This window comes from Erpetoichthys calabaricus, chromosome 15 (genome assembly GCF_900747795.2).
Source record: "Erpetoichthys calabaricus chromosome 15, fErpCal1.3, whole genome shotgun sequence".
Taxonomy (NCBI): Eukaryota; Metazoa; Chordata; class Cladistia; order Polypteriformes; family Polypteridae; genus Erpetoichthys; species Erpetoichthys calabaricus.
Window position 1 is genome coordinate 95,564,582 of NC_041408.2, and position 16,482 is coordinate 95,581,063.

At 55.3% G+C, this 16,482-nt stretch overlaps 1 protein-coding gene across 1 annotated transcript in view; it reads left to right on the forward strand.

Annotated features, from left to right (window-relative positions):
• The first annotated feature begins 1,690 nt into the window (after positions 1-1,690).
• The window catches only part of mcph1 (microcephalin 1), a 28,382-nt gene continuing 13,590 nt past the window's right edge, over positions 1,691-16,482 (forward strand). The window contains exons 1-13 of the mRNA XM_028820478.2: positions 1,691-2,056; positions 3,424-3,488; positions 4,715-4,806; positions 9,149-9,267; positions 10,151-10,241; positions 11,015-11,129; positions 11,219-11,353; positions 11,569-11,658; positions 11,795-12,817; positions 13,758-13,828; positions 14,330-14,367; positions 14,448-14,610; positions 15,614-15,691. Of these exons, the coding sequence (XP_028676311.2) occupies positions 3,449-3,488; positions 4,715-4,806; positions 9,149-9,267; positions 10,151-10,241; positions 11,015-11,129; positions 11,219-11,353; positions 11,569-11,658; positions 11,795-12,817; positions 13,758-13,828; positions 14,330-14,367; positions 14,448-14,610; positions 15,614-15,691 (2,055 nt within the window). The 5' untranslated portion in view covers positions 1,691-2,056; positions 3,424-3,448. The remainder of the gene's footprint in view (positions 2,057-3,423; positions 3,489-4,714; positions 4,807-9,148; positions 9,268-10,150; positions 10,242-11,014; positions 11,130-11,218; positions 11,354-11,568; positions 11,659-11,794; positions 12,818-13,757; positions 13,829-14,329; positions 14,368-14,447; positions 14,611-15,613; positions 15,692-16,482) is intronic.

A 16,482-nucleotide genomic window follows, 5' to 3' on the forward strand; every position in this document is an offset into this window, starting at 1 on the left:
TTTGGTGGTCTCCTCAGGCGGGGCCCTAGCCAGGATTGAAGCGCAGGACCTCGTGACAGCAGGCCGGGCTCCAGGGGGTCGATCAGCTGGGCCGAATGTTGCTGGCATGTGGGGTGAGGTGGCAAGTCAATCGCTGCAGGTGGCACTTTGGTAAGGGGGGGGGGGGCCAACAAACAAAGTTAAGCGTGACCCCTAAGAACGAGACACACACATCAAGGGCCTTATTGATATTCCGTGTCAGAGATACTGGAGTGGTGGCGCACTAAATGCAACCGCGATGAAAGTGATGAGCAGAATCGCCAGGACATCGATGGTGGTGGAGATCTGACGTGAGCCCGCCGGAGCGACGGCAAGATGGCAGCGGCAGTGTGTTCAAAGTCCTAGTGCTGCGCGGGTTGTTTCATTTGACTTTGTGTATTTCTGTTATTGCCATCGCTGGATTATTTGCCACATTGTAACCCAACACCTCCAGTAAGGGTGAAGGATTCGGATTTCTGTTCTTGTCTGGCTGCCAGTTAGAATTACCTATGAGTGTGCCCCCCTCTGCTTGGCTTTTTATCTTGTAAGTCACCTTGGATGGGGGCATCTACAAAATAATAGTAATAATAATATTAACGACGGGTATGACCAGTGGACAGACCGCATGGGGCACCGGCTGGGCTGCCCAGTTTAATTGTAGACATCGTGCCAATCCAGAAAAAGAACAAAATAAAACACTTTGGTGAGCTCAGGACAAGAATTTGGCGTATTGAGCCCAAACCAAAAGCAGGTTAGCGGGGGGGCTCCGTCTCCACTGCCTGCTGCTTGTGCAATGAGCCGCCAGCCTCTGGGGCCAACCCGCAAACAGAATGGGCGAGACTAGGCTGCCCTTTGGGACCCTCGTGTCCTGGGGTGCTGCTTCTTACCTCGAAGGAGGCAGGAAAGGGGACCCTCCGGCGCACAAGTGTGACACGGCGATCTTTGTACAACTGTGTTCGTTTCTGGGGTCCGCTTAAGCGGTCAGTGCCAGTTTTCATCAAGTCTCTTCATCTGGCACTGTGATAACGCGGAGGCCTGCAGGAGCTGCCAGCCATACACCGGAGGTCCGTTATACGTCCTATTGCTTTTAATGCTTGAGACAGACAAATGGCGGACTTGGCCCAGGTGTCCTATTGAGAGCTCGTGTGCACCCCAAGGTGGCGCGGGAGGACATTCCAGGCCAGACAGGTAGAAACTCGTAGAGCTCAACACGCCGGTCCTGCACTCGGCTCTTCTGTTACTTATTGGATTCCTAGCCCGTTATCACCCCCACCCCGCTAGCGGTTCAAGTGCCCCTCTCTGCCGGAGCAGCGCGCTGAGCATTTGGCGGCACAGTTAAACGGCCATTCGCTAGAAATGGCAACAGCGCCCGCTTGGGGCTACGAGAACGTAAACGTCTTACTTGTTACACATCTTATGCGGGTCTGCTCGTGAAGACCGCAGGGGGTCGCGTCGTCCTTTGGCTTTGTCGTCTTAATTAGTTTTAGAAGAGCCGAGAAAGCGCCGACTCTTTCACTCTTCCTCTCTGTGCGCGCCAAGTGCTGCGAGAATGCGCTTTCTTCCGTCGCATGTAGTCGACGTCAGCGGCAGGCTTCTTCCTTTAGACCACGCCCCACAACTTGCCGGCCAATAAGGTTGTTCCAGGCCGGCCTCCTTCGGCGCAGAGGCGCCATTTTTGAAATTGGAGTAGCGCTGCACACTTGGGCAGAGAGAAGGTTGGCGGCCGGATTCGATTGGGTTGTTGTTACGTTTTATTCGCCAGTTTGTGTTCACCTCACGCACGGTGACATGCTGCATTCGCGTTGTCACCGACCAAGTGCTGTCATGCTGCGAGAACTGAGGGGTCCCCTTAAGTGCCTCATTTAAAGGCTGCTCCAGTACGGTTTGTTTGGTCGCATCTACAGAAGGTTAGCTAGCGTGAAGCCTTGTTGAAAGGACGGCAGCCCCTGTTATGTGAGCCGCAGAGGTCGTGTCTACAAAGAGTCTGAGGACAGCGTGTACTGCAGTTGGGACGAGAGTGGCGGAGCTCGTGCGAGTGGTAAGTGGCCAGTGAAGACTGTCGGGCGTCGGGGTCTGAAGGCTTTTAAATGCTGAATGAATGGCGTTTAACTGGAGGGAGTCCCACTGGCCTGTAGGCACGACCCGACAGTGGGCAACACGACGCGCTACTCGTACATCCGAATCGTTAACCTTTCAGAACGCCCTTTATGACGTGGCCTGTTTATTTAAAGTACTCGCGAGTGGGAGTGGAAGTGAACAGATAGGCCGCATGTTGCTCGTGACGTGAAGTTCGTTTGTGGCCAACTTGACCTCGCAGCTCTTTAGATCGTGCATTCCATCCATCGAGATGATTAAAACTCCTCACGAGTTGTTCTGCTTTGCAAAAATCACAGCACGGCAGACCGGCATCGCCATCCACGCATCCGCTCACGTGATCAGATTCGCTTAAGCCGAGAACTAAAATCTTCTCGAAAATGTCCGTTTATTTCTCTGTCATGTACGTCGGTTTTGTTTTAATTCAACTTGTCACAGACAACACAGCTTGGGTGGCGACCCGGACGGGATCAATGGTTCCTTACCCGGTCGGGGTGCCTTTATAATGGAGGGCCATGCATCCAGGCCACTTTGGTTACTGGGTCCTTTCCCAGCCAGGAGGCCATGATAGTGTCTGGACAGAGGAGACGGCCTCTCGGGACCCGTGTGTTCCCCCTATTTGTACACCTGAATTCGTTACGGCCATTTCGACTGGAGCTGGTAGTTCTGTCCCTAAATTGGAACTTAACGTTCTGTTATTTGTACAGAAACCCGTAGTTGGACAGAACGAGCCAGAGGGCTGCGCGTCACCGGGAATATCGAAGACTGCAGCTAGCGCGACCCCTTGACACCGTGAAACAAAGTTGGAGCCCCCGTGCTGCCTCATCTTCCACAGTTTTCAGTAAGAATCCTGACAATTCTTGCGGTTCGTGAAAATCCGCCCAGACGCGTGGAGCCCCCCCCCCCCCCCCCCCCCCACCCCGAGCGGGAGCCGTTCAAACGCTGCGAGGTAAGTTGTCAGGAAAAGCACAAAGATAGTTAGATACTTTATTAATCCCAATGGGAAATTCACAAGCCCCCCTTTGAGGCGACGAAGTTCGAAGATAAAATAAAAATGAAAAGGTCAGCGGTCGGACATCTGCCTCTTAAGCCCGAGGGTCACACCGGCCGACTTGTGAAGCTGCCCCGTTCTTTATTCCTTTAAGTCATCGGGTTGAGTGCCGCTAGAATGGTGGACCTTGCCGCTGGTGATGCCTCTGATCGAAGGAAAAAAAAAAAAAAAACCTGGCCCACGAGGTTTGGGAGCGGCCGAACCAATTGCGTTTCCAGGCTGTGTGAGTCTAAGTGACACTAATTTGTGTTTGGTGACAGGAGCCGATCGCAGAGGAGCAGAACGATGAGCGGCCGCCGCAGCAGCAGCAGCTCCGCCCTCACAGGTACGTCGGTCGTGTTCTTTTTCTTCACGCTGTGTCGGTGTGTGCCACTCTGTGCCCTTGGCTCTCTTTGGTGTGGAGTGTTTGCTTCAAACTTTGACTCTCTGAGCATTTGTGTGTCGTCGGTGTACACGACTGTATGGGTGGTCTTCCAGGTCATGTCGCCATCTCCTTACCTTAACCTCCTTTGTGTCGCACGCAGGCGAGACTCGGGCTCGGGATTTCATGGAACTCTTGGGACGGTGTTCTGCTGCCATCTAGTGGACAAAATAACATGCTGTTTAAAAAATAAACCCCAGCGCTTTCAAGGCGTTGTGCCGCGCTAAAGTAACTCATCAATATTCATGAGTGAGGGTGGAGCCTTCAGCCAGAACACGACGGCATGTTAATGAGAGGCAGCGAGTCCACTTTTAGAACAAACCGAAGCTGAAGCCGTAGTGGAATCGGAAGTGGGCATCAGGCATTGGCACGACTGCATATGGCGCTGTACCCGGTGACCTCAGTCCTGTGAAGGTTCATTGTGGTGCAACGAGCTTCAGAGCAGAAAAAGGCAAAGCCATCAAGTACAAGGACAGGACAGACGTCGGACCCCCCTGCACCGTTCACAAAGCAGTGACTATCGATGTTCAGCGTAGGAAGGTTGTGGAGGTCACCAGGCCTGACACTGCAGTAGCCCACAATAATACAAGTTCGGGGGGGGGGGGGTTCGGCTTTACCTGTAGATTGAAAATGAATGCACAACTTAAAATGGATTTGAATGTAAAACACAAAACGTGCAAATCTGTTTATGCCAACCCTAAACTGGAAGAAGACCACCGCCTTTCACAAGGGTCCGTGTCATTAGAGTTTTACCCCGAGTGCTGTGTGCGCCGCCTGATTGGCGTGTTGGCCCAAGTGCAGGTGACACTGGGAGGCGAGGAGTGAGCCTGTGGTGTGACTGGCGATGGAGCGCTGAGTGCCCGCATCTGTGTGTTAAATACGCCTCCGTCTGAAGGGGGTACACGCTGGGTTTGGGCCTCATGCTTTGACCCGTAGCTCCCCCTCTTCCATGTTCCTCTCTGAGGCATTCAGATGGCAGTGCTGCCAGTTCTTCCTCTTTATGCCAGTTGGCATCCTGCAAACCTCCATACAAGTGGAAAGGCGCTGGGCACCACTTGACAGTGGCACAGCAGAGAGGCCCTGGTGACCTCGGTGATGCCTTTGTGACGTGTTTTGTTTTGTCTTTTTAGGTGTCATTGCGTTTGTGGATGTCTGGTCCAGCAAGAAGAATGAGAACTACTCCAAGGTGTTTGCCGAGCAGCTCGCCAGTCTGGGTGCCACGGTGAGTGTCTCACATCAGTTTGACGGTCACCCCGTGTGTTCATTTGTTGGCCAGAGATGATGCCCTGCACAGATCCACACAAGTGACATGGCCACTTCACGTGACATGAGGCCGTGGAGGGCCTGGGCTGGCAGACGGCTGAACCCGGCCGGTGTCGAACGAGTCTGAACGCCCGCGTGGTGAATTTTAACGATGAGCGGGGAACAAAGAAGGCACCAACGCTACAGCAGCCAGCCTTTGGGTGTGCCCCCCGTCCCATCCTGCCCATGCTTCACGAGCTTGTGTGACGTCAGTCTGATTGATGGCTGAGGTCTCCAGGACTCTGAAGAAATCCTATTATGGGATGTCCTCTCCTGTTCAGTTCTGCTCCGTACTATTCTACATTTTGGATTGAGGGTTTTGTGTTGTATTGACCCCCTTTTTCTTTTTGACACCCACTGCACGCCCACCCTACCTGGTAAGGGGTCTCTCTTTCAACTGCCTTTCCTGAGGTTTCTTCCGTTTTTTTCCCTTCTAGGGTCTTTTTTGGGAGTTTTTTTCTTGTCATCTTAGAGAGTCGAGGCTGGGGGTCTGTCAAGAGGCTGGGGGTCTGTTAAAGCCCATTGTGGCCCTTCTTGTGTGATTTTTGGGCTACACAATAATAAATTGTATTGATGATTGGGCGGTTTCTGCACTCGGTCACAGTTGGTGCTTTTGGGGGGACGCTGCCCTGTTAGGTAAGCAGTGGCACTGAAGATGTCACCTCTGCAGTTTGGCGTCCCTTTGGTTTCACACTAAGTGACAGAGCAGGGCCAGGACGCGTGAAGAGGCCGTTTGTTGGCTTTGCTTCAAAAGGAAGTCATTCAACTCTCTCGACTCAGAGTGGCATGCGGGCGCGTGTGCGTGGGGTGCCACCGCCTGACGCTTTTGTTCAGTTGATCCGCTTTGCTTTGTTCCACACGTAGGCACAACGTTTAGGGGTCGCTTTTCTATGCAGGTGTGTTGATTTGAACCCTCAACATGACACCATTGTGGCAGAAGGGCCACCGAGTCCTTGTGCTGCACTTCTGTGTGCCACACGGTAAACAAAAACACAAAGTGCCACCTCGCTTATGTTCCAGCACAAGAGTGACAAATGGCCTTTGAAGTGCACGGCAAGTCACAGATGCCAAGCACCAACACCGAGGAGGAAAAAACATTCGCTGCCCCCTTCACTTCCTGTGCAGCTGCTGCTTTAACCGTTTTAGGCTGAAGGTTTGTTTATAAAGCTGGCGCAGTGCGGGGGTCACCCACCCGCTTAATCAAAGACCAGTCAACTTCATTGTTGGCATCTCTGTCACCCTATCACTGGCGTGTGTGACCTCCGTGCTGCGCAGTTTCCAGGGCAGACATACAGACGGCTCCAGGTGGTCTTGCCCAGAGAGAGGACTTGGCATGGCGAGGCACTGAGGGCCTTGGCGTGCCACTTGAAGTTTTGTTTCTCGTTTCTCGTCGTCGTCCTCCTCGGGGTCCACTGTCACACTTGTGTCGATTTTGATGTTTTTTGTGACTTTAGGGACTCGAGCCGTTCGCAGTTCCTGTTCCTTTTTTAGCCCTCAAGTGTAAACTGCCATGGGTGGGCGTGTCCTGGGGGGCTCCATTGTGCCAATTGGTCGACCTCAAGTAACGGCGCCATCTTACAAATCTGCTAGTGGTTTGGAGCGGTGGCAGCAAAGATGGAGCCCCTTGCTGTACGGGGCATCGAGGCAATAAGGGTGGTCCACGTGACCCCCCCCCCCCAATACGTCTCGCTACTTGTTTTACATGAAGGTCCCTCTTGTGTGGTTGGAGCCCCTGCGGCGACTGAGAATGGAATGCGAGGAGACCCCCAAATCCTCGTTAGTGACGGTAAACAGTCGGCACCAGCCAGGTGCGTCTTTAATGGTAGGTGAGCCTGAACGTTCACCTCCATGGACGTTCTTGAGATTTCAAGCCTTGGCGGGGCACGCCATACTTGAGAGATCTCGACGCAGACTGTGCCCACTTTCAGCCAGTTGTTTCATGCGGGCACAAAGGTGGACGTGATGACAGGAGGAGGGGCAGACGCACCTGACAGTGGCATGCGTCTGAAGTGCAGAGAGCGTGACGCCGGAGCGCTGAAGCCTGTCGGACGTTTCAATAACAAAGTGGCCCCCCCGCCACAGCTCTCCTTGATGGCGCATAAGGTGACAAGATGCACAGCCGTGATGTGTGCGACTCAGAGTGCCCAGATGTCAGGGGAGATGCCCACCTTGTCCGTTTCTGCACCAGGGGTCCTCAACCCACTCTTACTGAGGGCCTCAAACTCTGTGGGCTGCAATTTGAGACCCCCACATGTTTATTTGGAAAGGGCGCGACATGTCAGTCTTGTATGCAAAGCGAGTGGGTGGGCTCACCTGGCAATGAGATGAAATCTTAATAAAAAGATGCCAATGAAGCAGAGCACCGGCCATGTTGGCTTCCTTCACAGGCATAGGGGGCCTCCAGTTCAGTGCCAGACCCCCCAACAGCTGCAGGTCTTCCACCCAGCCCAGCTCTTCTGTGACGTGGACGCCCTCGAGTCGGGCATCTTCTGGCATGGCATCTCTGAGTGGAGCAGAGATGCGAGACCCTAAGGAGCACTCGAGCGGGTGGCACTGACATAGCTGCCCTTTAGCAGTCCGTGCCACTCGCCCTCATGTCAGCCATACTTGTCACACCCCACAGAAGAAACACAAGGTGACAGCTCAGCTGTTGTATTTCTTGTTCAAAGTAAATTCAACGCTGAAGTGTAATAAGCCAACAGATACAAAGGACGGCTGATTAAACAATGAGCTCGGGTACGAGTGGCACAAAACAAAGCACCCCAGGACTGAACTCGGACCACTGCACTGTGTCTAACCCGAATGCCCCTCCATGCCAGAGTTTCATCCATCAGACCCCCTTATGCCAGAGGAGACGGCATCCATGTGATGAGGCGTCGCTGGGCACATTAGAGGGTCTGTGCTCGTGTAATACGGGGGGGGCCTCACCCCCCCCCCCCTTCATCCCGCTAATGTTCATCTTTGTAGTTTCTGGGTCTCTGATTTCACAGGCCCCGTCTCTCCATTGACTTTGTTTGGAAGTGTGGACCATGGATGTGGCGTGGGGAGCCCACTGCCGGGTCGCATTTGCCCGCTTTGTCTGTCCTTTAACAGAACCGATAAAGTGAGATTCTCGGCACTGGCGGGTGCCACACGCTGATGGCCAATCACAAAGTTGTCCGTTTGAGTCACCTGCACATGGTCAGCCAATCCGCAATCGGCACCACACAAGAAGAAAAGAAGTGGATTATAGCAGAGCTGAGCCCACAAGGTGGCGCCGTTTAACCAAGTACTGGTCTAGTGGGGCGAACGGCTGTACAGAATACGGTGAGCAAGTAGAGACCACCGAGCGAGGAAGTCGTTCAGGGGCTTCGAATGCTTCAAGGCCGTAATGCACCGTTTAGCCTTTTGATGATTTCTTCTTGTCCGTTGTTCCTCAGTAGCACTCTGGCCCTGTGGTATGGGGTCCTGCAGCAGCCTCGGTGGTGTCGGAGCCCCTGTTGCAGACGCTTTCTGTGGCCCACGATTAGACATTCAGGTGTTTTACTAAGCCCTCTCACCTGACGGACGGACGCGTCGCGAGTCTTAGAATGCGACTGATTTGGGACTGCAGGTCTGTAACCTCCAGAAGAGGACCCCTGCTGTCTTTGCGGGCCTCTTGTTCCCCCCACTGTAACAACTCGAACCAACATCTGCTTACCGCCCTGTGCTGCCACCCTTCGGTCGTCTCCCCCACCCGTCACAAGCCCCTGAACATATTTCTGTATTTGTGCCCAGATTTCTGTGCATGTTTTATGGGACCCGAACACTCGGTGACACTTTGGTAATAACGTCAAAGTTCTGCTGTCCTGGGCAGCACTGCCCTGGGGTCTCGGTGGCGACACCTTCATGGCATTATTGGGGCGCCGTGAACAGTCATTCTTGAATTTGTGTCCCTACACTTTGTCATTTTGTGCCTTCAGTCTCTGTGAGCTGCCACCTGAACGTGTTTGATCAATGACCCCTGCCACCTTACTGGCACAGCAGTAAATGTTACTGACCCCTGTCCAGGTCCTTGATTGACTCAACCTCTGCTTGGCAGTGACCCCGTGGCATCGCCCTGTGCCACATGCTGTCTGTCCTCCAGGTGTGCACTCTGGTAAGTCGGACGTCCTGCAGGTTTTGCGTTGTAATCGCACATCCGTGCCCCACAACACTTAAATGGGGGGGGGGTCCACAGACCCTGTGTGGGCTCATTGTGTGCCCGTGGTGACAGATTTTTTATTATATTTGGTTCATTTTAGGTGTCCAAGACTTTCAACAAGCAAGTGACCCACGTGGTGTTCAAAGACGGCCATGACAGCACATGGAGGAAAGCCCAAAAGAGTGGTGTGAAGCTCGTCTCAGTCCTCTGGGTGGAAAGGTAAAGTGGGCATCGAGCTGGTCTGGGCACTGGCTCATGTGGGCTCATTAAAGGGCTCATTTGACAGTGAAGTCCATGGTGGCCATTTTAACAGGCTGTGCCCCCATCTTGGTGAACGTCGTGGTCCCCCTGCCAGCCTTCTGGATGCTAATTTGCACTCGTCATCCTTGCCTGTATGTAGCACTAGGTGGCACAAGCTGCACATGAGCTGCTGTCACGGTTTGGCACTGCCAGGCTGCCCACCACAAGCTTTATTCTCAGTGTGGCCGCGTGTGAGTGACGATGCCTTGCCACGTGACTTTGTTTCAGTGCATCCAGCAGAAATGAGCCATTGCTGACCTGAAGGGGGCGCTGCTGCGCCGACCCGAGCAGCGATTTAAAAATTGAGTGAGAGGAACAGCAAAGGGAGCGGAATGAAAAATGAGAACCTCCCTGCCCACCCGCATGTGCAGGCTGCTCTGCCAAGGGTGTGGGCTCCCCACCAGTGCTCCACGTGCCCTCTCCTAATAGTCAGAAGGGTTAAGATGACCCAGCAGTCTCTTAAAGAGCCAACAGACGCTGGGTATCTGCCCTCTATCACGGGCAGCGAGGTGCCAGGTTTAATAGGATGGGCCTACTGTGCCTCCGGCTGCTTTTCTGTTATGAAACCTTCCTTGGGTTGCCTTGGCTTTGTCTGCCCTTGACCATCATGCCACTAATGGCCTGTGCCAGCCTGGCATCCCATCGGTAGTCAGTTTGTCCCCTGACATTGATTTGATGAAGTCCTTGTCCTTTCCCACGGGTTGTCACCAAAGGGGGACTGGGAGGTGCCATGGACTCCTGCTTTTGAGCCAGTGTCGTGTGCTCTTCATGTTGGTACATTAACGGTGGGCACTTCTTTCAGTTGTCAAGAAAGCGGACGGCATGTTGACGAGGCCTTGTACCCTGCTGTGAATGAAAACGAGCGACTGGTCACCGCGCCAAAGAAGAGAACAGTAAGTATACAGCGAGGTGAGGATCGCCATGCAGCGGTGCTGGTGGCAGACGAACAGCTGAGAGGGGAAGGCGGGCCACGTTGGCTGGAATGTGGGGGCCTTGGTGTGCCAGACGGGGCCCCCTGTGTGAGTGTGAGTGAGGTGAGCGTGTGGCTGGGGGATGTTGACAGCCTGTTGGGGTTGAGGCTGAAGGAGTCTGCTGCTGTGTGAGGGCGCCCCCACGAGAAGACCCCCAGTTGGCCATTTGGGGGGCGGCGGCTGCAGTTACTGTAACTTTGAGTCCCACTAATGGAGTATCGGAGGGTGACGCCGTGACCCCAGATTTGCCTCCCCTGGTCAAGTAGACTCATGTTGTCACATCTTGGGCACCTGTCGGGGTCCTCCTTTACCTCGATTCAGAGACCCCAAGCTTGAGCCCCGCTACAGCCATCTTGAAGAGGTCAAAGAAGATGACACCAACAGGTGGCGCTCTCCCGTGAAGGGCTATCTGAAGGCTCCGTTTCCCTCCTTGGTTCCCTGTTGGTCTGGCTGGCTGGCTGACCTGCTGCCAGGTAACTGGCACACGGTGTCACCTTGCCACGCTTATCGGTCGGGTGCCAGGGCCTAGAGATCCCCTCACTCCTGCTATGCGCAGCTTGATGTTAACTGTGGTGGCACTAAGTGGCTGGCTGACTCCAGTTTGAGTTGGTGGCGCCACCCCCTGGTAGGTCGGTGGCGTTGACTGCGAGTATTCAAAGCCCCTTAGTGTGGCGTCTTCTCCCCTTCTTGTTCAGCATCGCTGCATGCAGCCGAAGACTCTGGAAGAAAGAACGCCAGAAAATGACTGGCGGCTCAAGAGGAAGCTGGAGCAGATGATGAAGAAGCTGGTGAGCGAGAAGGCGTCCACAGGTGAGTGTCGCCATGGGCACCCCGTCTGCCTCACAGGCCGGGTGGTCTCTAATTTTGTGGCTCTTCTTTCTCTCGTGTTTCCTTCCCAGTCGACTCCATCCTCTGCTTTGATGCGGACGGCTCAGTCGCCTACAGCCCGAGACCCCAAGTCCTCCAGATGGGCGACTACATGGAGCAGCGGCTCAGGGAGATGAAGGAGAAAAGGGAGAACCTCTCGCCAACAGGTAAGGGGGGCTGCCTCTGAAATAGAGGAGGGAGGGTGGGCAGGCGGGGACTTGAGTACTGCCCGAGATGGCCTGTCGACCATGCTGCCACCCAGTCCTCTGCCTGATATTTGTGGGGTTGGCGAGTGTGCAGCATGTGGCTGCCGGGGGGGATGGATGGGTGGGCTCGGCCCTTTGATATTCGCAGGCTCATGTGTGGCCCCCCTCCTTTACAGCATCTCAGATGGTCGACACCCCCTGGTCGTCTTTGTCTCCTAAGCAGCTGCCTGGACATCCCAAGGTCCTGTCGGACGATGAACCTTCACGTGAGTTTTGGACCCTTTCTGTTCTTCATGCCAGCAGGGCAGATGTGGGGGCGACTGTTAAATGGCTGGACGTCCAGGCCCCTCTTAACCCATGATGGGGACACTAATGTGACGTGCCTTTCCTTTTCTCTTTCAGTGGCATTAGGTGACCTGGACTCGTCCTTCCATGAACTTTTCTCCTTTTCAAAGAAATCCATCAAGCAGCTGACCTCGAATGCCAGGAGTGGTGCCATTGACCCCTCGTCTCCACAGCTGATCACCCCACCCTCCACTTCCTCGAGTCACGCTGAGGCCTCCAGAACTTCACCCCTGGCCAGTGGGAGGAAGGCTGGCAAGCAAAAGAGGCCAGCGAGAAGGCGGCAGAGGGAAGTGGGCACTGCCAGTAGTCCACCCCTTCCAGGTGTGGGAGTGACACAAAATGGTGGCCTTCAGGGACTCGATGAGCAGCCAGTCAAGGACCGTGTGAGGCCCCCTTCTCTGCACACCTTGGATGAAGGTGGCATCAATGCTGAGAAGCCCACTTTGGTGCCCAAGCAGCGGGCAAATGGGGGGCGAAAGTTGTTTTCGCCAGAGCTCGAGTTGGACATCTGTGTGCCCAGGGGGGCACTGCCTCTGCTGATGGAGACGCCTACAAAGCCGGTGAGCGCCTTGCCCACCAAGGAGGACAAGCCCTTTGAAGATTACTTTTCTCCTCTGAACGCGAAGGTCAAAGGCTGCCAAGTCAAGCGGATTTCGCTCGCGGGCATGGACCCCGAATGTTTTGCCTTTCCTCCTTTGGAGAGGCTGCCCTTACGAGAGAAGCGGAAAAGATCGACGAGGAATTCCGGGGAGACGACTGTGGCCCCTAAACGAAAGAGGAGTCATGTGATTGGGGCGGGCGACCAGACCGCTCCTGGAGACCTTGGACAGAAAGGTGCCCCACAAAGGAAAGCAGACACTGCGTCCATGGTAGCCCCCGGCGGTCCGAGCCTCCCAGTGTGTGAGGAGCCAGAGAAGCCAGCTAGTGTAGGGTGCCACATGTCTGACACAGACACCTTCTCTGATGTATTGGAGGGGACAACGAGCACCACAAGTGGCACTAGTGCTGAAAGACCACCGCCCGACGTGCTGTGCCCAAGTGGCAGGTTACACCGTGATGCAGCGCCCTCTGATGTCAAAGGTAGGTCATTGTCTTGTTAAGGCGGTTTTGAGTGTCATGAGTGTGGACCACCACACCAAGCTAGGCTGTCGCATGATTTGTCTTCCTGGATGGCATCTCTAGGATGTCCACTGATCCCTGGCATAGACCCATGCCTTATGTGAGCTGATTGCCCAAAGCCTATTCAGAGCAGGTTAGCATGAGCCTATACCAGCATGCACTGGGCAACATGGGGCCAGTGTGCCAGTCAGCAGGGTAGGCACACTCACATAAAACACCTTTCAAGAAAAGTGGGCATACGGGGGCAAAAAGGCCTGGCACAAGTAGAACGAGACAGACGTGAACGCGCATCCTGCTCACGAGGTGCTGCTTTTGGTTTTTGTGGAGACGGCGTGCCCGAGCGCAAATCTGCGCGCAGCTGAGGAGAAGCCAAGTGCGCCCATTCATGTGCGTTTCCGCTCGAGGGTCACGGGGACGAGCGTCCGCACAGCCCCCAACCCCGGGTCGACCTCGTGTCGGTATAACCTGCACTGTCCCGGTCAGTTTGAGTTGCCCGTGGCGCATCGCGAACTGCCTGCTTTCTTCTCGCGTGACATCCCATAATTCACGGCAACAGATCTGTCGCTCGTATTCAGCGCGCGCACTCGTACGTCCCGACTGGGGGTTCGTCGTCCTGCGCGCGCGTACACGTCCTAGTCCGACAGTCCCGCCTGTAAGCGCTGCGCGCCCCCGAGTCGGAGATGCGCCCTGTTCTCCCCTCGCCGTCCGTTTAACACGCCGGTGGTGGCGTCGGCAGCGCGCGGGTTACCCTGTGCGCGTTACCGTTGTTTCGAACCGTCCCCAGTTCTCCCCCCTCGCCGCAGCTTGGTGCCCCTCCCTCCTGGCGCACCTGCGACCCCTTGTGTTTTTAACGGTCGTCCCATTCGGCTCTGCCCACATGTTTTGATGCTTCTGCTTTTAGGTGTTGACGACGACAGCGAGCACTGCGGAGGTGACAGCGAGAAGACCATGAAGACGGACCGAGCGAGGAAGGTCAGTGCCTGGCATTTCTGACTGGCTGAGTGGGGACTCTTTATGATGCCTTGGATTACTTGGGGGATGCTGCTTCTGCCCCCCCCCCAGTGTTGGCCCTTGTTTTCTGTGCCAATCCCCTAGGCTGGCACCATGGGCACATTGAGTATCGGCATGACTGAGGCTTCCATCCTGGTGTGTTCTGTCAAGCGAGTATTTTTAACAAAGCTGGCATCGACAGACATGAGGGAGCATCACTGGTGCCACAATGATGCCAGGTTCAAGTCCTGCTTATGCGCCACATCTTGTCAGGTTGGGCGGCCACTGTGGTGGACCGGGTGCTGCAGTGATGGGTATCGGTTTGGTGGGTTTGAAGAGGTCAGGTTGTGTTTAGAACGCCCACGGGGTCCTGTCGAGTGTGTTGTGCATGTCCCCTGGGCGGCCGCCGTCCACCTCCTCTTCTTCCTCCTCGTCCTCATCATCGTCTGGCTGCTCATCTCCCTTCTCTTGTGTTCATTTCAGCCCAAGAGGACGCTGGTGATGACGAGCATGCCCTCTGAGTAAGTAGCCGCCTGGCAGAGGGCACCGGTATTGGGGGTCTGATGTTCCTTTGCACCCAAGTCTCTCTTTGTCTTCACAGGAAGCAGAGTCTGGTCATCCAGCTGGTCCAGTCCCTCGGCGGCTTCTCCATCGTGGACCAAGTCTGTGAGAGCACGACGCATGTGGTGGCCGGCTGCCCTCGACGCACGCTCAACATCCTGCTGGGCATGGCCCGCGGCTGCTGGATCCTCTCCTTTGAGTGGGTGAGTAGCCTGCTGCCAATGGCGCCTCTGCTCACCTGCGATTTGAAGTTTGGCTGGTGGGTCGCTGGAGCAGAGTGCCTTCATGTGCAGTCAGGGTGTCCTCTGAAGAGCTGCTCATCACGTGGCTTGCCAAACATGTGGAAACTGGCAGGCTTGCACACCCGCATTTCCATTTGCACCTGCCAGGTTACGGTGGCATTTGTTGTCCAAGTCAGCCCCCGCCTCGCTTATGGGCTTGTTGGCATGTTGCCCAGGGGCTCCTGATCCCCAAGTTGTTGGCATCCAGCAGTAGCCTTAATGGGTGACCACTTGGTTGCACAAACCTGCAGTGCAGTGGTCGTCCTCATGCCAGCTCGCCCCTGAATAACACACAACCACCTTGATGGCACAGAGGGGTCGCTGCAAGAGGAGACTGCCGTGACAGATGACACCAGTGACCGCGTTAAGTCATTTTGATTTGTGATTGGTGCCACTGCCTCCTGGACATTGTGTGGGCTGTACTGTGGGGGGTCATGCATGTGTCTATTTGGGTGCCACTCCCATCTGCCTGGTGCCGCACCCAGTCACTGCGGGCACTTTGCTTTCAACTGTTTGGCTGCACAGGCCGATTTCAGGCTTAAAGCTGAGCCATCATAAACGGACGAACTGCCTGCAACGCGGTGCCCGCTGTGCCCACACCAGCCGACTGCCATTCGGGGTTCATACAAGGGTGCACACAGAGACCCTGTAAGGGCGGTTGAGCCGAGTCGTTCCTGTTTCGAGGGGAGCCCTGGGGTACCCTCTGTACCACCGCACTGCCCTTGTGGCCTGTGCCCAACTCACCCAGTCACCTCACACGCCTGCCCTCATTGTTGAAAGACACTATATAAAGGGAGTTCATGTTCACACCTCGGGTGCGAGGGGAGGGGTTTGAACCCAGGACAGAGGCCTGGGGTGCACCGCGTGGGTTTTCAAGGCGCTATAAAGTGTGAGGTCCTAACGTCCCCTCCTTGTCCATCTGCAGGTCATGTGGTGTCTGGAACGCGGCCAGTGGATCCCCGAGGAGCCGTACGAGCTGGCGGACCACTTCCCTGCTGCTCCCGTAAGTCCCCTGTGCCGTGAAAGGCACTATATGTATGTATGTATGTATGTATGTATGTATGTATGTATGAGTCCCTCATCGGTGTGTGCCCCCTGCAGAGGGGTGACGGCAAGGCGCTATATTTGACACTGCGATGAGCCGGCCGGACGCGCTCGATTGCCGGGGGGCTCCTCTGGTTTCCTTCCTCTGAATTTGCACCGTCGGTTAAATGGAGAGGAAGTCCGTGCCGCGGCACAGATGGGCCACTTCCTGCATCTGGCGCACAGCTGACTTTGTGAATTGGCTGTACTCTGGTCGTCCCCCCGTAGTGAGGGTCCACTGATGTCATCTCGGATGAGGCGCTATATACCGCAGATGCTGCAGTTCCTGGTGACCTCATCCTTCGCGCGCCATTGGGTCGTCCTTGTGCAGCGGGCACTTCCTGTTTACTTCCTTCACAGGTGGAAGTTGCGTCATGCCCGGTGGGCTCATGTGCGGGACAGACGCTGAAGGCTGTCGATGTGAACTGCTGACGGGCCACAGTACTCGATCCCCCACCTACACCCGGGGGGGTGGGGAAATGCTTTGTTGGGCATGCCACACCTGCTGGGTGCCGCTGACCCAGGGTGCCCCTCATTCCTCCCTCATTTATTCACACAAGAATGGCGAGGAGGAATTTTTTGGGAGGAGCCGCGCAGGTGGAGGGTCTCACGGGTGACCGCCTGGTAATGCACAGACAGGGGGTGGCCCTGCTGAAAGGTGCTGTGTGTCACTTTGGAATGTGACATCTGCCACTAGAAAAGGAGACCCTC